Source organism: Marmota monax, unplaced genomic scaffold, assembly GCF_021218885.2.
Source record: "Marmota monax isolate L192 unplaced genomic scaffold, Marmota_monax_Labrador192_F-V1.1 WCK01_AAM20220418_F8-fsc00070, whole genome shotgun sequence".
Taxonomy (NCBI): Eukaryota; Metazoa; Chordata; class Mammalia; order Rodentia; family Sciuridae; genus Marmota; species Marmota monax.
The window spans coordinates 2750807-2775142 of record NW_026692116.1 but is presented as its reverse complement, the minus strand read 5'-3'; the positions used below and the strand labels follow the sequence as shown (position 1 = coordinate 2775142).

Below are 24336 nucleotides of genomic sequence, written 5' to 3'. Positions count from 1 at the left end.
ACCTGGGGCTGGGGATGTGGCTCAAGCGGTGGCGCGCTCGCCTGGCATGCGTGCGGCCCGGGTTCAATCCTCAGCACCACATACAAACAAAGATGTTGTGTCCGCCGAAAATTAAAAAAAAAAAAAATTTAAAAAAGTTCTCTCTCTCTCTGAAAAAAAAAAAAAAAGAAGAAACCTGCAATATGCAACAACACGGACAAACTTTGAGGACATTACGCTGAGTGAAATAAGTTAATCACAGAAAGACAAATACTGTTAATTCCATTTATAGAAGATATCTCATAGAGTCAAACTCATAGGATTAGTGAATACAATGGTGGTTGCCAGAGGCTAGAAGGAAATGGGAGTTGCTATCAATGGGGCCACAAAGTTACAGTACTGTAAAGTGAGTAAGTTCTAGAGATCTGCTGTACAGCCTTGTGTTTGTAGTTAACAATACTGTATTGAACACTTTAAAATTGATTAAAGGATGTAGGGGTATAGCCCAGTGGGAGAGTACATACTTAGCATGTGCAAGATCCTGGGTTCAATCCCTAGTGCCAAGGGGAAAAATATGTTAAGAGGGTAGACCTCATGTTAAGTATTCTTTCCAAAATAAAATAAACAAGGTTCAGGACAAATGGTAAGCAAATAAATATAAAATAATATTAATGAGGTAGAAGACACAGCTATAATTTGTATGTAAGATAAACAAATTATTTTCTTCAGATAAAAGTCATATTAATAAACATTGGTCATAAGCAATGCTTTGGAACATACGCAAATACACAAAAAAGAAATATCTGAAAATGCAATTCATTTTTAGTTGATATTGAATGCATAAAAATGTAACAATTCGGAATTCTTATTTTAAAAATAAAATTATAAATATGATACATACACATTAGAAGATTTTCCAAAAGGCCAAGTTGGGGTTGAGGTTTAAAAAAAAGAAAAAGAAGACAAGGAGACTGCCTATTCTTTGTTTCCATTTTTCTGGATAATATTTCAAATTTCAATTTGAAAAGTACTCTATTTTATATCAATAAAGCTAAATACATTTCATTTCTATAACAAAATATAATTAATAAATTGAATTTCTAAAAATTTGTCCAATCCACAAAAACAAGACAAAATTTTGTAATAATCACCATGCTGTCTAAAAGTCTATTAATCAAATTGGGTGTTTGGCCATTCTGATGTTAATCTTTTCATCTATCTTAAAAGTAAAAGTCAAGAATTCACAAAGCTTATAAGGATCTAATTAGACCTATAACATCAAAGTAAAATAGCATTGCAGAGGGAGAAGCACTATTTGAAGGGCTTATTCTAAAATTAAACTCATATACCACTTGTAAGAAAATAAATCAAACTTATTTTTTTTTTTTTTTTTTTTAATTTTTTATTGTGGGTTGTTCAAAACATTACAAATTTCTTGACATATCATATTCCACACTTTGATTCTAGCGGGTTATGAACTCCCACCTTCACCCCATACACAGATTGCAGATTCACATCAGTTACACATCCATTGATTTACAAATTGCCATACTAGTGTCTGTTGTGCTCCGCTGCCTTTCCCATCATCCACCCTCCCCCCTCCCCACCTCTCCCCTCCCCTCCCCTCCTCTCTCTCTACCCCCTCCACTGTATAACCCTGAGGGTCTCCTTCCATTACCGTGCAATTTACCTTCTCTCTCCCTTTCCCTCCCACCTCTCATCCCTGTTAAATGTTAATCTTCTTCTCCTGTTCTTCGTCCCTACTCTGTTCTTAGTTACTTTCCTTATATCAAAGAAGACATTTGGCATTTGTTTTTTAGGGATTGGCTAGCTTCACTTAGCATAATCTGCTCTAATGCCATCCATTTCCCTGTAAATTCTATGATTTTGTCATTTTTTAATGCAGAGTAATACTCCATTGTGTATAAATGCCACATTTTTTTTATCCATTCGTCTATTGAAGGGCATCTAGGTTGGTTCCACAGTCTTGCTATTGTGAACTGTGCTGCTATGAACATCGATGTAGCAGTGTCCCTGTAGCATGCTCTTTTTAGGTCTTTAGGGAATAGACCAAGAAGGGGAATAGCTGGGTCAAATGGTGGCTCCATTCCCAGCTTTCCAAGAAATCTCCATACTGCTTTCCAAATTGGCTGCACCAATCTGCAGTCCCACCAGCAATGTACAAGTGTACCCTTTTCCCCACATCCTCGCCAGCACTTGTTGTTGTTTGACTTCCTAATGGCTGCCAATCTTACTGGAGTGAGATGGTATCTTAGGGTGGTTTTGATTTGCATTTCTCTGACAGCTAGAGATGTTGAGCATTTTTTCATGTACTTGTTGATTGACTGTATGTCCTCCTCTGTGAAGTGTCTGTTCAGGTCCTTGGCCCATTTGTTGATTGGGTTGTTTGTTCTCTTATTGTCTAATTTTTTGAGTTCTTTGTATACTCTGGATATTAGGGCTCTATCTGAAGTGTGAGGAGTAAAGATTTGTTCCCAGGATGTAGGCTCCCTATTTACCTCTCTTATTGTTTCTTTTGCTGAGAAAAAACTTCTTAGTTTGAGTAAGTCCCATTTGTTGATTCTAGTTATTAACTTTTGTGCTATGGGTGTCCTATTGAGGAATTTGGAGCCCGACCCCACCGACTGTAGATCGTAGCCAACTTTTTCTTCTATCAGACGGCGCGTCTCTGATTTGATATCAAGTTCCTTGATCCATTTTGAATTCACTTTTGTGCATGGCGAGAGAAAGGGATTCAGTTTCATTTTGTTGCATATGGATTTAATCAAACTTATTAACAAGGATATTCAGCTAAAATCTCTCCTAGTCTAGTCTCAGACTGTCCCCAGTCTCATCTCTCATTTCAGATACAGCACATTCACACTGCCTAGTCTCCATGCCCCTGGTCACATTTTTATTCTGTCAGGAATGCCCTACCCTATTTATTTTGAAATTACAGTCAGACTGATTATTTTTTTATCCCTTTGTTTCAAAAAATTATATAATGGCATTGATTTGTGGTAAACTTGAAAGCTTTTCTCTGATAGATTATTCATGGAAAAAAAATTAAGAAAAAAATTAGTCTGAGAAAGGTGATGCCTTTTGACTCTGACTATAGAAAATGAAATCATATCGTGTAAGTGGAATTAATAAAATTTAAGAGCTTGAGGGTAACTGATTATTTAATCTGTATATACCTGAATTATAAATTATACCTATTCATTTATTTGACAATATGTACTAAGTGCCTAATATGTTAGGCGCTGTTCTATAGCTGGAGCTTTAGTGGTAAATAAAACTGATATGGAACTTAATGCTAATACTCATCATTGTCTAACTTGTATTTCATAGCTTATGTGTCCATTCTTCCATCAATTTGTTAGTTTCTTGATGTCAAGCCCTCTCCCCACCAAAAGACAAAACAAAACAAAACAAAAACCCAAAAACAGTGCCCACGTTGAGCACTTATATATTTAGAATGGTGGCAATTGGTTTTAATCCTGAACTTTGTCATTTACTGATACTGTAAACTTCAACAAAGCACTGACCTCCCAGTTTCTTTTCTTAATGTGTGAAATGGAGATAGTAGTACTTATCTTACACTAAATATCACAGAAATAAGAAGTATTTTTGAACTGTTTAAATGTTTAAAAAATCTGCCAAATATGAGTGCTACTACATTTAGTAAATAATACTTCTATTTCTGTTGCACTGAAGTATAGCTGGGACAACTGTTTTCCTTCATGAACAGGAATTAACTGTTCAATGACTAAGGAAACTAAGGCAAAATTGTAAGCAAAAAAACTACAAAGTCCTTCATTAGCATAAACATAGATTTAGATTTTGTAGTGGCATCCTGTGAGCTAATAGTCTACAATTTTGTTTTCCTAGTTAGATTTAGATGTACCTTTTATGTAACCCAGTATGATGATGTTATTCAGAGTTCAATCAGAGAAATAGGACCATTAGGAAGTGTGTATTTGTCTATGTACAAATTTGTTACAGGGATTTGACATTATACAATTGTGGGAGATGATTAAAGAGCCTTTGAATCTGATGGTGTAGTTTGAAGTTCACAGGACAGGAGTTGAGAAGGCCAGATGGATGTAAAGTAAGGAAGAGCAAGGACAAACCAACACCAAAAGCACCAACTGGAATCCACAAGGGTGGACTTGTGTTAGTCATATTGCCTCCAACCTGGGTGAAATGGGCATCCTATAGGAGACACTGATGCCTTTCACTATGGAGCTAATTACATACAAGGCTCAGGGTAAGAAAAGCTGAAAGAGTGTAGAGAGTAAAGTGGAACAGTTAGTAGGCCATGCCAACTAGATGAGTCAGTAAAGAAACAACATGAGAGATGAGATCTGGGGACAGTCTGAGACTAGACTAGGAGAGATTTTAGCTGAATATCCTTGTTAATAAGTTTGATTTATTTTCTTACAACTGACCTAACCACTTCTACCCTAAAAATCTCATGCCAAATTTTCTTTTGTGGCCATTCTAACTTGAAGTATACAAAAAAGGAAATTCTGGAAAGTAAGGTCTACCCTAGCCAGGCTAACATGTTACAAAGCTCATATAGTCAACTCCTTGTCAATTTGGCACACATACATATCTCTATAAACAAATCTTAGTTCCCAAATGAAGACAATAATAGTCAAGTTTCTGCCTAAAATTACACAGCTAACCCCAATACAACAAACGTATTAATGCTTTTTTAAAAAATAAGATACAAAATTCTTTTTTCCCCTTCAGTGATAATCGTTCTTCAAACTGATTTATCAGTTCTCCCTCATATCTTTTAACTTAAGTATGAAGATATAAAGTTGTTAACTATCTTAGATCAATGTCTTATATTAGATAGTAGGGGAATGACACAGTGGGGAAAACCCCAAAATATTTAGGGGTTAATATGTAGACATATGTAGTTATGATATAAACAAAATATTATATGTTTATATCATAACTCTGTTATACTCATTTCTATAACTGTTACATGGTCATAGCTGTTTTTTACAACTATTCTACTATCCATTCCATATTTCCTTTGCCCTCACCAAGTTCCTCTGCTGTTTATAGTTCTTTATTTGATAGTGGCCTAAACTTTCATTCCTAAACAATCTGGGTCATTATCAGCACTAAATTAGGTTACTGAAACTTTCTACTGATGTTACTCATAGAATCTGGGAGTACTGCATCCCACATTTGTTTTTCCTTACCAATACTGTACAGTAGCAACCCAATTTCTCTTTAATAGAATCTATCAGCAATTTCCATTCTTTACATGTGGATTTACAAACTGATCAGATGAAGATAATCTCAAATTTCTATATTTTTTGAGTCATTACTATGTTCCCAGATGGAAGCATTCTCTTTGGAACTAAGACCTCTAGATCAGCAGAGCCCAAAGCTGCCAGGAAAGGAAGCAAAAATAATAGCTTAGGAATCACCAGGGGTAATTTTGTATAGAATGACTCCCATTTCTATATCTTAATTTCTGGACTTATAAATCCTGTATATGGGACAAAATAACACCTTCAATTAAAAACTGATTAAGAGTACATACTGTATCCTGGGGTTCATTGCCCCAGTCCACCAAGGAATTGCAAATTAGCTGGCAATATTGGTGTCTTCAATAGACCATTCCTTCATTCTATCAAGTCAGCTACTTCAGCCTGATGGGGAAACTCATGAGTCCAATGAATTCCATGACTTTGGGCCCACTGTTGTATTTCATTTTCTATAAAGTGATGTGTCATTGTCATTGTCATTGTCATCGTGTCATAAGTGATTAGTCATTGGGATGTTTTGTGGAATATCAAGGTTATGGGTAATGTATTCTGTAAATTCATGAATAGTAGTTTTAGCAGAAACATTGTGAGCTAGGGAAGAAAATTTATATCCAGAGATATAAATTAATAAGAACAAAGTACTGCCTTTTCCATGATGGAAGTAGGCCAATATAATAAACTTATCAGCAAGTAGATGGCTGAACCCTTGAGGAATAGTACCATTGAGAAGTTTCAGTATTATATCCAGATCTTCCTTAGTGAGTACAGACTGCTTGATCCATATTGCTAAGCCAATGCACAACCTCCATCTCTGGGAGCCCTCTGTTCATGAACTAATATAATCATCTTAGAGGTTCTGCCTCTCTGACTAAACCTGACTAGTGAATAATTGAGTAATGAAAGTGGTTTCAGAGGATTAGAAACTTAAGGCTAGACATAGTGAAATGGTTCTACATTATCTAGAATTGGTTTTCTCACTTGCTTTTTATAACATTCTCCATTTATACTTAAATAATCGAAAGTACATACTTGAATAAACTTTGTTGATGGCACAAAGAAGAGTAGTCAGCTTATACTCACTAAGGACTGAATCAACATATTAAGGCATTTTTTCTGAATCTCAGGAGGTACATTTGCAAAGCTTCTCTCAGACCAAAACCTGGCAAAATGCTTTACGATCCACCTGTTAGAATCAAAGAATACCAAGTTAGAGAAATGAAAACATTTTTACTTATAGTAGTAATATTTTTGTTTTCTATTATATAAATTGTACATATGTATTTTGACCAATTCATATTAATTTTATAAGTTCTAAAAGGGATTTTACTACTTTTTCTATAAAAAATTTAAGCCATGTTGGGTTATGTGCACAGATTTTAACATAACCATGGTTCATTAAGCTAATAAATTGATCCCAAGCATCTTGAGTAATATCTAAATCAATACTTTTACTCAATTGGTGCAACAAGGACTAAATTACTTTTTTTTATTGGTTGTTCAAAACATTACATAGCTCATGACATATCATCTTTCATACATTTGATTCAAGTGGGTTATGAACTCCCATTTTTACCCCAAATACAAGTTGCAGAATCACATTGGTTACACATTCACGTTTTTACATAATGCCATATTAGTGACTGTTGTATTCTGCTACCTTTCCTATCCCCTACTATCCCCCCTCCCCTTCCCTCCCATCTTCCCTCTCTACCCCATCTGCTGTTATTCAATTCTCTCCCTTGTTTTTTTTCCCCTTTCCCCTCACCATCTCTTATATGTAATTTTGTATAACAATGAGGGTCTCCTTCCATTTCCATATAGTTTCCCTTCTCTCTCCCTTTCCCTCCCACCACTCGTCTCTGTTTAATGTTAGTCTTTTCCTCATGCTCTTCCTCCCTGCTCTGTTCTTAGTTGCTCTCCTTATATCAAAGAAGACATTTGGCATTTGTTTTTTAAGGATTGGCTAGCTTCACTTAGCATAATCTGCTCTAATGCCATCCATTTCCCTGCAAATTCCATGATTTTGTCGTTTTTTAGTGCTGTGTAATACTCCATTGTGTATAAATGCCACATTTTTTTTTATCCATTCATCTATTGAAGGGCATCTAGGTTGATTCCAGAGTCTAGCTATTGTGAATTGTGCTGCTATGATCATTGATGTGGCAGTATCCCTATAGTATGCTCTTTTAAGGTCCTCAGGGAATAGTCCGAGAAGGGCGATAGCTGGGTCAAATGGTGGTTCCATTCCCAGCTTTCCCAGGAATCTCCATACTGCTTTCCAAATTGGCCGCACCAATTTGCAGTCCCACCAGCAATGTACAAGTGTACTGTTTTCCCCACATCCTCGCCAGCACTTATTGTTGTTTGACTTCATAATGGCTGCCACTCTTACTGGAGTGAGATGGTATCTTAGGGTGGTTTTGATTTGCATTTCTCTGACTGCTAGAGATGGTGAGCATTTTTTCATGTACTTGTTGATTGACTGTATGTCCTCCTCTGAGAAATGTCTGTTCAGGTCCTTGGCCCATTTGTTGATTGGGTTATTTGTTATCTTATTGTTTAATTTTTTGAGTTCTTTGTATATTCTGGATATTAGGGCTCTATCTGAAGTGTGAGGAGTAAAGATTTGTTCCCAGGATGTAGGTTCCCTATTTACCTCTCTTATTGTTTCTCTTGCTGAGAAAAAACTTTTTAGTTTGAGTAAGTCCCATTTGTTGATTCTAGTTACTAACTTTTGTGCTATGGGCGTCCTATTAAGGAATTTGGAGCGCAACCCCACAATATGTAGATCGGAGCCAAATTTTTCTTCTATCAGGCACAGAGTCTCTGATTTGATATCAAGCTCTTTGATCCATTTTGAGTTAACTTTTGTGCATGGCGAGAGAAAGGGGTTCAGCTCCATTTTGTTGCATATGGATTTCCAGCTTTCCCAGCACCATTTGTTGAAGATGCTATCCTTCCTCCATTGCATGCTTTTAGCCCCTTTATCAAATATAAGAAAGTTGTAATTTTGTGGATTGGTCTCTGTGTCCTCTATTCTGTACCATTGGTCCACCTGCCTGTTTTGGTACCAGTACCATGCTGTTTTTGTTACTATTTCTTTGTAGTACAGTTTGAACTCTGGTATCGCTATACCTCCAGATTCACACTTCCTTCTTAGAATTGCTTTTGCTATTCTGGGTCTTTTGTTTTTCCATATGAATTTCATGATAGCTTTATCTATTTCTACAAGAAATGCCATTGGGATTTTGATTGGCATTGCGTTGAACCTGTAGAGAACTTTGGATAATATCGCCATTTTGATGATGTTGGTTCTGCCTATCCATGAACAGGGTACATTTTTCCATCTTCCAAGATCTTCTTCTATCTCTCTCTTTAGGGTTCTGTAGTTTTCATTGTATAAATCTTTCACCTCTTTTGTTAGGTTCATTCCCAAGTATTTTATTTTTTTTTTTTTGAGGATATTGTGAATGGGGTGGTTTTCCTCATTTCCATTTCAGAAGTTTTGTTGCTGATATACAGAAATGCCTTTGATTTATGCGTGTTGATTTTATATCCTGCCACTTTGCTGAATTCAGTTATTAGTTCTACTAGTTTCTTTGTAGACCCTTTTGGGTCTTCTAGGTATAGGATCATGTCGACCGCAAATAGTGATATTTTAAGTTCTTCTTTTCCTATTTTTATGCCTTTAATTTCTTTTGTCTGTCTAATTGCTCTGGCTAGTATTTCAAGGACTAAATTAAATAGAAGTGGTGAGAGAGGGCATCCCTGTCTTGTTCCAGATTTTAGAGGGAATGCCTTCAGTTTTTCTCCATTTAGAATGATGCTAGCCTGAGGCTTAGCATATATAGCTTTTACAATGTTGAGGTAAGTTCCTGTTATCCCTAGTTTTTCTAGTGTTTTGAACATAAAGGGATGTTGTACTTTGTCGAATGCTTTTTCTGCATCTATCGAGACGATCATATGGTTCTTATCTTTAAGTCTATTGATGTGGTGAATAACATTTATTGACTTCCGTATATTGAAACAGCCTTGCATCCCAGGGATGAATCCTACTTGATCATGGTGCACAATTTTTTTGATATGCTTTTGTATTCGATTCGCCAGGATTTTATTGAGAATTTTTGCATCTATGTTCATTAGAGATATTGGTCTGTAGTTTTCTTTCTTTGAAGTGTCTTTGTCTGGTTTCGGGATCAGGGTGATGTTGGCCTCATAGAATGAATTTGAAAGAGCTCCTTCTTTTTCTATTTCTTGAAATAGCTTAAAAAGTATTGGTATTAATTCTTCTTTGAAGGTTTTGTAAAACTCCGCTGTATACCCATCTGGTCCAGGGCTTTTTTTGGTTGGCAGTCTTTTGATGGCTTCTTCTATTTCTTCCTTTGTTATTGGTCTGTTTAAATTGTGTGTGTCTTCCTGACTCAATCTGGGCAGATCATATGACTTAAGAAATTTATCTATATCTTCACTGTCTTCTATTTTATTAGAATATAGGGTTTCAAAGTACTTTCTAATTATCTTCTGTATTTCTGTAGTGTCTGTTGTGATATTGCCTTTTTTATCCCGTATGTTAGTAATTTGAGTTTTCTCTCTTCTTCTCTTCATTAGCATGGCTAAGGGTCTGTCAATCTTATTTATTTTTTCAAAGAACCAACTTTTAGTTTTATCAATTTTTTCAATGGTTTTTTTTTTGTTTCAATTTCGTTGATTTCTGCTCTGATTTTAATTATTTCTTGTCTTCTGTTATATTTGCTGTTGTTTTGCTCTTCCTTTTCTAGGGTTTTTAGATGTAGTGTGAGTTCATTTATTTGTTTGTTTTTTTCTTTTTTTGAGGAATGAACTCCAGGAAATGAATTTCCCTCTTGAAACTGCTTTCATTGTGTCCCACAGATTCCGGTATGTTGTGTCTGTATTGTTGTTTATCTCTAAGAATTTTTTGATTTTCTCCTTTATGTCTTCTGTAACCGATTGATCATTCAGTAACATATTGTTTATTTTCCATGTGATGCAGGATTTTTCCTTCCTTCTTTTTTCATTGATTTCCAGTTTCATTCCATTATGATCAGATATGGTGCATGGTATTATCTCCACACCTTTATATTTACTAAGAGTTGCCCTATGGCATAATATATGATCTATCTTTGAGTAAGATCCATGTGCTGCTGAGAAGAACGTGTATCCACTTGATGATGGTTGATATATTCTATATATGTCGGTTAAGTCTAGGTTATTGATTGTGTCATTGAGTTCTATAGTTTCTTTATTCAGCTTTTGTCTGGAGGATCTGTCTAATGGCGAGAGCGGTGTGTTGAAGTCACCCGTAATTATTGTGTTGTGATCTATTTGACTCTTGAACTTGAGGAGAGTTTCTTTTATGAACGTTGCCGCACCATGGTTTGGTGCATATAAATTGATAATTGTTATGTCTTGTTGGTGGATGGTTCCTTTTAACAGTTTATAGTGTCCTTCTTTATCCCTTTTGATTAACTTAGGTTTGAAGTTGATTTTATTCGATATGAGTATGGCCACTCCTGCTTGCTTCCGAGGGCCATGTGAGTGGTATGATTTTTCCCAACCTTTCACCTTCGGCCTGTGTATATCTTTTCCTATCATATGAGTCTCCTGAAGGCAGCATATTGTTGGATTCGTTTTTTTGATCCAGGTTACTAGCTTATGTCTCTTGATTGGTGAGTTTAGGCCATTAACATTTAAGGTTACAATTGAAATATGATTTGTGCTTCCAGTCATGTTTATTAATTTATTTATTTATGTTTGGCTAGTTTTTACTTTTTGGTTATTTTCCTCCTCCTTTACTGAGATACCTCCCGCTGTTAGTTTTGGGCACTATTTTTCAATTCCTCTTCTTGTAGTATTTTGCTCAAAATGTTTTGCAGTGCTGGTTTTCTGGCTGCGGATTCTTTTAGCTTTTGTTTATCGTGAAAGATTTTAATTTCATTGTCAAATCTGAAGCTTAATTTTGCTGGATACAGTATTCTTGGTTGGAATCCATTATTTTTCAGCGTTTGAAATACATTGTTCCAGGATCTTCTCACTTTCAAAGTCTGTGATGAAAAATCAGTTGTTAACCTAATTGGTTTACCCCTGAATGTAATCTGCCTCCTTTCTCTCGTAGCTTTTAATATTCTCTCCTTGTTCTGTAAGTTGGCCATCTTCATAATTATATGTCTTGGAGTTGGTCTATTATGGTTTCGAATGTTTGGGGTTCTGTAGGCTTCCAGGATTTGGCAATCCATTCCATCTTTCATCTCTGGGAAGTTTTCTAGAATTATTTCATTTAATTTGTTGTCCATTCCTTTGATTTGAATCTAAATGACTTCTTCTATCCCGATGACTCTCAAATTTGGTTTTTTTATGACATCCCATATCTCTTGAATAGATTGCTCATGGGATTTAAGCATCTTTTCTGTGTTGTCTATATTCTTTTCAAGTTGATAAACTTTGTCTTCATTATCTGATGTTCTGACTTCTACTTGATCTAGTCTATTTGTAATATTCTCGTTTGAATTTTAATTTGGTTTATAGTTTCCTGCACTTCTAGGATTACTGTTTGATTTTTTTTTAAGATCTCTATCTCCTGGTAAAGCTCGTTCTTTGCCATTTAAATTTGTTTGTTTAATTCATTTTCAAAATATACTTTTATTGGGGCTGGGGATGTGGCTCAAGCGGTAGTGCACTTGCCTGGCATGCGTGCGGCCCGGGTTCGATCCTCAGCACCACATACAGACAAAAGATGTTGTGCCCGCCAAATACTAAAAAATAAATGTTAAAATTCTCTCTCTCTCTCCCTTTAAAAAAAAAAAAAAATATATATATATATATATACATACATACATACATACATATACATACATACTTTTATTGCTTGGACTTGCTGTCTCATGTCTTCCCTAATATTCCTTTCCATCTGAGTTACGTATGCCTTGAGTTCTTTCCCTATCCATGCTTCTGATGCTCCTAGGTCCTCCTATAGATTTAAGTTGTCCTGCATTGTTTGTACTCCTTTTTTCCCTTGTTTTTCATGATGTTCACGTTACTTTCCAGCTCTGTTTGACTGCTGTGTTTTTGCTTTCTCTTATAAATTTGTTTTGGCTTTGTATATCTCTGTTGTCTCTCCTTTGTGGTGGGAGATTATGCCTAGAGATGTTGGGCTTTATTGTACTTTAAAGCTGATTCATTCAATTTATAAAGGGCTTCTGGATTCTGTATGCATATAATGATTTGTTGTTTGTTCTTAGGACTTTATGTTTAGGTTAGGTGCTATGAAGGTATAAGGGTTAGTATGTCTTGGCTACTTTAGAAGGTTGCTCCACTGAAGGGGGATACTAACCGTCGATTGGATCAGGGTGTTGGTAGTAGCTAGGTATTTAGAAGCCCTATAGACAGCCTCGAAACATTCACCTATTAGCATTTATAAAATTACACGTAATGGAGGACGTAATGCTTGGGTTGAAAATTGCGGGGAAGGGGAAGGAAGGTGCTCTTAAAAACAAAGAAGAAGAGGGAGATAGATAGAATAGAGGAGAATGGAAAGAACAATAAAACTTGAAAGGGGAAAGAAAGAAGGAAAAGGGGAGAGAAAAATAAAATAAGAAATTAAATTAGGTCTTAGAGATCCATTTTCTTTTCTTCCCGTAGGCAGTGCTGTGCCCTCCGATCTGCGTTTTGCCCTCTCTGTGTCAACAGCAATCCCTGTAAGGCGGCTCCTGGGAGTCTCTCAATCCTGTTAGTCCAGAGCCGTTTTACTTCTCAGGCCCCTCCTCCCCTTCCTCCTGCCAGCCAGCCAGGTCCTGCTCACTGGAGGCGGTTCCCCAAGGATCTGGTTACACTTTCAGCCCCACTGCGTGCCCTATTTCCTGAACGACTGAGCACTCTATCATTCATCTAAGCCCCAGTGCTGTGGAGCTGTGGTCTGGGAGTCAATAGTTTAATTTTTCCGGACCCCTTTGGTGGGCACGCCCTCGGAAGCCGGCGGCTAAGACCTTGAGTATCGCCACTGGTGGTAATGTGAGTTGGGGGTCGAGAAACCCCTCTCCTTCCCTCAGCCCCTACAATCACGACCACTCCACTGGCGGTAGGAGGAGTTGGGGGTCTGGAGTGCCCTCTGTTTCCCTCCGCCCCTACCATCACGCCCTCTCTGTTGGTGGTTGGGGGAGTTGGGGGTGGGGAGTCTTCTCTGCTTCCCTCCGCCCCTACAGTCACACACATGTCACTGGCGGTAGGGGGAGTTGGGGGTCAGGAGTCCCTTGGCCCTTACGGTCATGCCCACGGAGAGATTTTTGAAGTTTCCCGGTTGTTTGTATCTGGTGTGGTTGGGAGTCACACACCTGCTAAAGTAGATTCCGCTGGGAAGGAATCTCGTTGGCCGAACTCTGGTGACTTCCCCTCTCTGCTATGGTGGGCTCCTGGCTCCTTGCCAGTGTCTGAAGGGAGGGGTGAGACTGGCTTGTCTCTGGTCTGACTCAATCTCTGGTTTTAGTTCCCAGTTCGCTATTTCATAAAGGCTTGGTTAGAGTCCCTTCACGTCGTCTCCTGAGCCAGGCGGGCGGGGCTGTTCTCTGAGCAGGCCGGGCGGGGTGGGCGGGGCCGTTCGCCAGTTGGGCGGGGCCGTTCCCAGAGCCGGGCGGGCGGGGGAATGTTCTTAGCGCCGGGCCGCCAGGGGCGGTTCACAGAGCCGGGCCAGCGGGGGCTGTTTGCAGAGCCCGGCAGGCAGCGGCCGTTCGAACGTTCGCCGCAACGGGCGGGCGGCGGACGTTCAGCGGAGGCCGGCGGGACTGGACCTCTGCGCCGCGTGGCGGAGATTCACTTGTCTGGGACAAACTCAGGACTAAATTACTTATATTGTGCCCAAGAAAACAGAACAAATGTAAACTCAGAAAATTAAGAGAATAAAAGAACAAAATCGATATCCAACATGGCGGCCGGCAAGGAAGCAGCACTTTCAGTATCTCCACATTAACCGGATCAGAAACACCCATTAAAACAGCTACATTCTACATACTGAGGAACTTCTAGCAAAATTCCGCTGAAAGAAGACCTGCCAGGAATTAGTAAGTTATATTAGAGGTGACAGTTGGCCCCAGACAAGTGAATCTTGGCCGGCCACGCGGGCGCAGAGGTCCAATCCCGCAGCCACCGCCCAACCGGCTCTGCAAGCGGCCCCCGGCGGCCCGGGGCAGCGAGAAGGGTCCCCGCCTAGCCCGGCAGACAGCCCCCGCCATCCCGGCTCTCCTGGCGGCCCCGCTCGCTCTGTGATCGGCCACCCTGCCCGCCCGGCTCTTAGCCACGAGGCCGCTGCCTACCGGGTTCTACAAGCGGCCCCCGGCGGCCGGCGCAGCGAGAAGGGTCCCCGCCGGGCCTGGCAAACGGCCTGTGCCCTCCTGGCTCTGCTAATGGCCCTGCCCACCCAGCAAACGGCCCCCCCCCCCGCCCTCCTGGCTCTGCTGGTGGCCCCGCCCCCGGCCAGTGCAGGCTCGGCTCTGCAGGCGGCCCCCGGCAGCCCACGCAGCGAGAAGGGTCCCCGCCTGGCCCGGCAGACGGCCTGTGCCCTCCCGGCTCTGCTAACGCCCCGCCCACACAGCTAACAGCCCCCTGCCCGCCCGGCTCTGCAAACGGCCCCGCCCACCTGGCAAACGGCCCCCCGCCCTCCGGGCTCTGCTGGTGCCCCGCCTGCGGCCAGCGCAGGCCCGGCTCTGCAGGCGGCCCCCAGCGGCCCCGCCCGGCAGATGGCCTGTGCCCTCCCGGCTCTGCTAACGGCCCCGCCCCCACTGCGAACGGCCCCGCCCACCCGGCAAACGGGCCCCCCCCCCCCCCAGAGGACGTGAAGGAAATCTAACCAAGCCTTTATGAAATAACGAACTGGGAACTAAAACCAGAGATTGTGTAAGACCAGAGACAAGCCAGTTCCACCCCTCCCTTCGGACACTCCAGCAAGGAGGCAGGGGCCTGCCATAGCAGAGAGAGGAAGTCACCAAAGTTCGGCCAAAGAGATTCCTTCCCAGCGGAATCTACTTTAGCAGGTGTGTGACTCCCACCCGCATCAGATACAAACAACTGGGAAACTTCAAAATCTCTCCGTGGGCGTGACCGTAAGGGCCAAAGGACTCTCGACCTCCAACTCCCAATACTGCCAGTGACGTGGGCGTGACTGTAGGGGCGGAGGGAAGCAGAGAAGACTCCTCACCCCCAACCGCCAACTGAGAGGGTGTGACGGTAGGGGCGGAGGGAAACAGAGGACACTCCAGACCCCCAACTCCTCCTACCGCCATCGGAGTGGTCGTGATTGTAGGGGCTGAGGGAAGCAGAGGGGATCCTTGACCCCCAACTCCCATTACCACCAGTGGCGACACCAATGGTCTTAGCCGCCAGACTCCAAAGGTGTGCCCACCAAAGGGGTCCGGAAAAATTAAACTATTGACTCCCAGACCACAGCTCCACAGCACTGGGGCTTAGATGAATGACAGAGAGAGTGCTCAGTCATTAGGGAAATAGAGCACTCGGAGGGGCTGAAAGTGTAACCAAATCCTTGGAGAACCTCTTCCGGTGCACAGGACCTGGCTGGCTGGCAGGAGGAAGGGGAGGAGGGGCCGTAGAAGTGAAACGGCTCTGGACCAACAGGATTGAGAGACTCCCAGGAGCCGCCTTACAGGGATTGCTGTTGACACATTGAGGGCAAAACTCAGCCCGGAGGGCACAGCTTTGCCTACGGGAAGAGAAGAAAATGGATCTCTAAGACCTAATTTTATTTCTTATTTTATTATATTTTTTTCTCTCCCTTTTTCCCTCTTTCTCTCCCCTTCCAAGTTTTATTGTTCTTTCCATTCTCCTCTATGCTATCTAACTCCCCCTCCTTCTTTCTTTTCAAGAGCACCTTCCTTCCCCTTCCCCCCAACTTTCATCCCAAGCATTACGTCCTCCATTTCATGTAACTGTCTAAATGCAAACAGGTGAATGTTTCGAGGCCGTCTATAGTGCTCCTAAATACCTAGCTACTACCAACACCCTGATCCAATCGACGGTTAGCATCCCCCTTCAGTAGAGCAATCTTCTAAAGTAGCCAAGACATACTAACCCTTATACCTTCATAGCACCTAACCTAAAGTCCTAAGAACAAAAAACAAATCACTATATGCATACAAAATCCGGAAGCCCTTTATAAATTGGATGAATCAGCTCTAAAGTACAATATAGCCCAACATCTATAGGCATAATCTCCCACCACAAAGGAGAGACAACAGATATAAACAAAGCCAAAACAAATGTATAGGAGAAAGCAGTTACAAAGCAGTCAAACAGAGCTGGAAAGTAACGAGAACAACATGAAAAAACCAGGGAAAAAAGGAGTACAGATAATGCAGGACAACTTAAATCTACAGGAGGACCTAGAAGCATCAGAAATATGGACAGGGAAAGAAAGCAAGGCATACCTAACTCAGATGGAACGGAATTTTAGAGAAGACATGAGACAGCAAATCCAAGAATTGAAAGTATATTTTGAAAACCAACTAAACAAACAAATTCAAACTGCAAAGAACGAGCTTTACCAGGAGACAGAGATCTTAAAAAAAAAACCAAACAGTGATTTTAGAAATGCAAGAAACCATAAACCAGATTAAAAATGCTAACGAGAATATTACAAATAGACTAGATCAAGTAGAAGTCAGAACATCAGATAATGAAGACAAAGTTTATCAACTTGAAAAGAATATAGTCAATACTGAAAAGATGCTTAAATCTCACGAGCAATCTATCCAAGAGATATGGGATCTCATCAAAAAACCAAATTTGAGAGTCACTGGGATAGAAGAAGGCACAGAGATACAAGCCAAAGGAATGGACAACCTATTGAATGAAATAATCCTAGAAAACTTCCCAAAGATGAAAGATGGAATGGATTGCCAAATCCTGGAAGCCTACAGGACCCCAAACATCCCAAACTGTAATAGGCCAACTCCAAGACATATAATTATGAAGATAGCCAACATACAGAACAAGGAGAGAATATTAAAAGCTACGAGGGAAAGGAGGCAGATTACATTCAGGGGTAAACCAATTAGGTTAACGGCTGATTTTTCATCACAGACTTTGAAAGCGAGAAGATCCTGGAACAATGTATTTCAAACGCTGAAAAATAATGGATTCCAACCAAGAATACTGTATCCAGCAAAATTAAGCTTCAGATTTGACAATGAAATTAAAATCTTTCACGATAAACAAAAGATAAAAGATTTCGCAGCCAGAAAACCAGCACTGCAAAGCATTTTGGGCAAAATTCTACAAGAAGAGGAATGGAAAAACAGTGCCCAAAACCAACAGCGGGAGGTATCTCAGTAAAGGGGGAGGAAAGCAACCAAAAAGTAAAAACTAGCCAAACTAAAATAAATAAATAAATAAACATGACTGGAAGCACAAATCATATTTCAATTGTAACCTTAAATGTTAATGGACTAAACTCACCAATCAAGAGACACAGGCTGGTAACCTGGATCAAAAAAACAAATCCAACAATATGCTGCCTTCAGGAGACTCATATGATAGGAAAAGACATACACAGGCTGAAGGTGAAAGGTTGGGAAAAATCATACCACTCACATGGCCCTCGGAAGCAAGCAGGAGTGGCCATACTCATATCGAATAAAATCAACTTCAAACCTAAGTTAATCAAAAGGGATAAAGAAGGACACTATAAACTGTTAAAAGGAACCATCCACCAACAAGACATAACAATTATCAATTTATATGCACCAAACCATGGTGCGGCAACGTTCATAAAAGAAACTCTCCTCAAGTTCAAGAGTCAAATAGATCACAACACAATAATTATGGGTGACTTCAACACACCGCTCTCACCATTAGACAGATCCTCCAGACAAAAGCTGAATAAAGAAACTATAGAACTCAATGACACAATCAATAACCTAGACTTAACTGACATATATAGAATATATCAACCATCATCAAGTGGATACACGTTCTTCTCAGCAGCACATGGATCTTACTCAAAGATAGATCATATATTATGCCATAGGGCAACTCTTAGTAAATATAAAGGAGTGGAGACAATACCATGCACCATATCTGATCATAATGGAATGAAACTGGAAATCAATGAAAAAAGAAGGAAGGAAAAATCCTGCATCACATGGAAAATAAACAATATGTTACTGAATGATCAATGGGTTACAGAAGACATAAAGGAGGAAATCAAAAAATTCTTAGCGATAAACGACAATTCAGACACAACATACCGGAATCTATGGGACACAATGAAAGCAGTTTTAAGAGGGAAATTCATTTCCTGGAGTTCATTCCTCAAAAAAAGAAAAAACCAAGAAATAAACGAACTCACACTACATCTCAAAACCCTAGAAAAGGAAGAGCAAAACAACAGCAAATATAGCAGAAGACAAGAAATAATTAAAATCAGAGCGGAAATCAACAAAATTGAAACAAAAAAAAACCATTGAAAAAATTGATAAAACTAAAAGTTGGTTCTTTGAAAAAATAAATAAGATTGACAGACCCTTAGCCATGCTAACGAAGAGAAGAAGAGAGAAAACTCAAATCACTAACATACGGGATGAAAAAGGCAATATCACAACAGATGCTACAGAAATACAGAAGATTATTAGAAAGTATTTTGAAACCCTATATTCTAATAAAATAGAAGACAGTGAAGACATCGATAAATTTCTTAAGTCATATGAGCTGCCCAGATTGAGTCAGGAAGACACACACAATTTAAACAGACCAATAACAAAGGAAGAAATAGAAGAAGCCATCAAAAGACTGCCAACCAAAAAAAGCCCTGGACCAGATGGGTATACAGCGGAGTTTTACAAAACCTTCAAAGAAGAATTAATACCAATACTTTTTAAGCTATTTCAAGAAATAGAAAAAGAAGGAGCTCTTTCAAATTCATTCTATGAGGCCAACATCACCCTGATCCCGAAACCAGACAAAGACACTTTAAAGAAAGAAAACTACAGACCAATATCTCTAATGAACATAGATGCAAAAATTCTCAATAAAATCCTGGCAAATCGAATACAAAAGCATATCAAAAAAATTGTGCACCATGATCAAGTACGATTCATCCCTGGGATGCAAGGTTGGTTCAATATACGGAAATCAATAAGTATTATTCACCACATCAATAGACTTAAAGATAAGAACCATATGATCGTCTCGATAGATGCAGAAAAAGCATTCGACAAAGTACAGCATCCCTTTATGTTCAAAACACTAGAAAAACTGGGGATAACAGGAACTTACCTCAACATTGTAAAAGCTATATATGCTAAGCCTCAGGCTAGCATCATTCTAAATGGAGAAAAACTGAAGGCATTCCCGCTAAAATCTGGAACAAGACAGGGATGCCCTCTCTCACCACTTCTATTTAATTTAGTCCTTGAAATACTAGCCAGAGCAATTAGACAGACAAAAGAAATTAAAGGCATAAAAATAGGAAAAGAAGAACTTAAAATATCACTATTTGCGGACGATATGATCCTATACTTAGAAGACCCAAAAGGGTCTACAAAGAAACTACTAGAACTAATAAATGAATTCAGCAAAGTGGCAGGATATAAAATCAACACGCATAAATCAAAGGCATTCCTGTATATCAGTAACAAAACTTCTGAAATGGAAATGAGGAAAACCACCCCATTCACAATATCCTCAAAAAAAATAAAATACTTGGGAATCAACCTAACAAAAGAGGTGAAAGATTTATACAATGAAAACTACAGAACCCTAAAGAGAGAGATAGAAGAAGATCTTAGAAGATGGAAAAATGTACCCTGTTCATGGATAGGCAGAACCAACATCATCAAAATGGCGATATTACCCAAAGTTCTCTATAGGTTCAATGCAATGCCAATCAAAATCCCAATGGCATTTCTGGTAGAAATAGATAAAGCTATCATGAAATTCATATGGAAAAACAAAAGACCCAGAATAGCAAAAGCAATTCTAAGCAGGAAGTGTGAATCAGGAGGTATAGCGATACCAGATTTCAAACTGTACTACAGAGCAATAGTAACAAAAACAGCATGGTACTGGTACCAAAACAGGCAGGTGGACCAATGGTACAGAATAGAGGACACAGAGACCAATCCACAAAATTACAACTTTCTTATATTTGATAAAGGCGCTAAAAGCATGCAATGGAGAAAGGATAGCATCTTCAACAAATGGTGCTGGGAAAACTGGAAATCCATATGCAACAAAATGAAGCTGATCCCCTTTCTCTCACCATGCACAAAAGTTAATTCAAAATGGATTAAGGAGCTAGATATCAAATCAGAGACTCTGCACCTGATAGAAGAAAAAGTTGGCTACGATCTACACATTGTGGGGTCGGGCTCCAAATTCCTTAATAGGATGCCCATAGTACAAAAGTTAATAACTAGAATCAACAAATGGGACTTACTCAAACTAAAAAGTTTTTTCTCAGCAAGAGAAACAATAAGAGAGGTAAATAGGGAACCTACATCCTGGGAACAAATCTTTACTCCTCACACTTCAGATAGAGCCCTAATATCCAGAATATACAAAGAACTCAAAAAATTAAACAACAAGATAACAAACAACCCTATGAACAAATGGGCCAAGGACCTGAACACACACTTCTCAGAGGAGGACATACAATCTATCAACAAGTACATGAAAAAATGCTCACCATCTCTAGCAGTCAGAGAAATGCAAATCAAAACCACCCTAAGATACCATCTCACTCCAGTAAGATTGGCAGCCATTATGAAGTCAAACAACAACAAGTGCTGGCGAGGATGTGGGGAAAAGGGTACACTTGTACATTGCTGGTGGAACTGCAAACTGGTGCGGCCAATATGGAAAGCAGTATGGAGATTCCTAGGAAAGCTGGGAATGGAACCACCATTTGACCCAGCTATCGCCCTTCTCGGTCTATTCCCTGAGGACCTTAAAAGAGCATACTTTAGGGATACTGCCACATCAATGATCAAGGCAGCACAATTCACAATAGCTAGACTTTGGAATCAACCCAGATGCCCTTCAATAGATGAATGGATTAAAAAACTGTGGCATTTATACACAATGGAGTATTACGTAGCACTAAAAAATGACAAAATCATGGATTTTGCAGGGAAATGGATGGCATTAGAGCAGATTATGCTAAGTGAAGCTAGCCAATCCTTAAAAAACAAATGCCAAATGTCTTCTTTGATATAAAGAGAGCAACTAAGATCAGAACAGGGAAGAAGAGCATGAGGAAAAGATTAACATTAAACAGAGACGAGTGGGGGGAGAGAAAGGGAGAGAGAAGGGAAACTATGGAAATGGAAGGAGACCCTCATTGTTACACAAAATTACATATAAGAGTTTGTGAGGGGAAAGGGGAAAAAAAAAACAAGGGAGAGAATTAAACAACAGCAGATGGGGTAGAGAGGGAAGATGAGAGGGAAGGGGAGGGGGGATAGTAGGGGATAGGAAAGGTAGCAGAATACAACAGTCATTAATATGGTATTATGTAAAAATGTGGATGTGTAACCGATGTGATTCTGCAACTTATATTTGGGGTAAAAAATGGGAGTTCATAACCCATTTGAATCAAATGTATGGAAGATGATATGTCATGAGCTTTGTAATGTTTTGAACAACCAATTAAAAAATAAATTAAAAAAAAATAAAAATAAAAAAAAATAAAAGAACAAAATCCCTAAATTTATAACAGCAGCACTTCTTAATATAACTTACTTCATGCAGTCAGCAAAAAGACTTTCCACTCCAACTGAATGAGCAATAATTAGGCATTCCAGTATAGAAGTCAATGTTCTGGAAATGGGCTAAAATTGATAGAAAACATTGCTTTTATTCTTTTTTTGGTTTGCAGAGGGTAAAAGTATTTGGTTCATAAAGAAAATGTGACATATATCTAAACTGTAAATACATACAATTCAAAATCTGATGAATTAAAAAACCAATTTTCTATACTTAGTTCTGTATCTGAAATTAACTTCTGTTGGAACTCTGCCTATAGGCATGCTGTGTAGTTAACGTCTCAAATTTTCTTAAAAATACCTTTCCACACAAACACCTATATAAAGATGTTTAAAGCAGCTTTACTCATTATTCCTGAAACTTGGAAGCAACCAAGATATCCTTTAGTAGGTGAATGGATAAATGAACTATAGTACATGCAAGCAATGGAATACTCACACTGAATGAGCTATCAAGTCAAGAAAAGACATGGAGGAAATTTGAATAAATATCACTAAATGAATATTAATAAGAAGTCAATCTGAGCTGGGTGCACTGGTACATTCCTGTAATCCCAGCAGCCGGGAAGGCTGAGACTGGAGGATCCCAAGTTCAAAGCCAGCCTCAACAATAGCCAGGTGCTAAGCAACTCAGTGAGACCCTGTCTTTAAATAAAATACAAAATAGGGCTAGGAATGTGGCTCAGGGGTTGAGTGTCCTGAGTTCAATTTCCAACACACAAAAAAAGAAGTCAATCTGAAAAGGTTATCTACTATATGATTTCAACTATGTAACACTAAGAAAAAAATCAAATCTATGGGGACAGTAAAAAGATCACATATATGTGATGTCAGATACATGTGATTATACATTTGCCCAAACTCATGGAATATATAATACCAAGAGTGAATTCTAAAACCTATAGACTTGGGTGATAATGATGTGTCAATGTAAGTTCATCAATTGTATCAAATGTATAACTCTGGTAAAAAAAATTCTGATAATATGTGGAGGTATGGGTATATAAGCTATCTCTATACCTTTCTCTCAATTTTAACAAAATGTAACAAAGCCCGTATGCTGATCTTGGATAAAAAGAGACTTTAATTAAACTATAATATAACATTTTTTAAAGCACATATATAAAAGTAATTAATTAAACAAAAGGTAGATACAAATAGGGAAAACAACCTATTGCTCTTGGTATTAAGCATATGTGCTATGTATTGCCCATGCCATGTATTTTCAGGTTTTGAACTGTTCCTAGACACATCTATTTCCCCAATAGGTTGAATTTCTCTTTATACACATTCATTCGTTGTGAGCTAGGGTTCAAGACCAGCAAAAAGTCAATTTATATATCTAGTCTCTAAATATATACTTCCAAAGATCCCCTGTTCTCAAAGCAGAGAAAAACCTTCTTTAGAAATGTCTCTGGCATAATTCTTCCAATAAGGTCAGTAATTTCCAACTTTTAATTTATTCTTAATTAAACTAATTTAATCTTCTATCAAATTAATCTATTAATTTAATCTTCTAGTACTATTAATCTTCTAGTACAAAGTATTATAGGGCGGGCACAGTGACACATGCCTGTATTGGGAGTCTAAGGCAGGAGGATTGCAAGTACAAAGCTACTCAGCAATTTAGCAGGGCTCTAAGTAGCTTAGCAAGACCCTGTCTCAAAATTAAAAAAGGGCTGAGGTGGCTGTGGCTCAGTGGTAGTGCACTTGCCTGGCAGGTATGAGGCACCAGGTTCAGTTCTCAGCAACACACACAAAAAAATAAAATAAAGGTCTATCAACAACTTAAAAAAAATAGGGCTGGGGAGGGTTCAATCCTTGGTATCAAAAGAAAAAATAAAGAAAAAAGTGTTCTAGTAGTACTTAAGAACTAAATGTAAATATTTTGCATATTAACAATTTAAATTAAATTTAAATTTAATTAAAATCCCTATAAGATAATTGGAGTTCCTGAAATCAGAAATGACTATCACTATTACAGGTTATATGATGATAATTCTACCAAGTTAAATAATTTGGTTTTCTTTTTTTATATATATATATACTTTTTAGTTGTAGATGGACACAATACCTTTATTTTACTGACTTATTTTTATGTGGTGCTAAGGATCAAATCCAGTACTTCACACATGCAAGGAAAGCACTCTACCACAGAGCTACAACCCTAGATATAATTTGATTTTCTGAACAATTCATAGAAGAGTATCAAATTAGTATAGCAGACTCAGAATACTCAGAAGTCTGAAAAATTATAAAAGTATGTACAAGTTAAAAAGTTC

The 24336-nt window shown here is 38.9% G+C and overlaps 1 protein-coding gene across 2 annotated transcripts in view; it reads right to left on the bottom strand.

Moving 5' to 3' along the window:
* Btbd8 (BTB domain containing 8) overlaps positions 1-24336 on the bottom strand; it is a 92372-nt gene that overhangs the window by 24622 nt on the left and 43414 nt on the right. For both annotated transcript variants that reach the window (XM_046461689.2, XM_058585176.1), the window contains 2 exons: positions 22032-22120; positions 6354-6456 (listed from right to left, as the gene is read on the bottom strand). In XM_046461689.2, coding sequence (XP_046317645.1) covers positions 6354-6456; positions 22032-22120 — 192 coding nt within the window. The remainder of the gene's footprint in view (positions 1-6353; positions 6457-22031; positions 22121-24336) is intronic.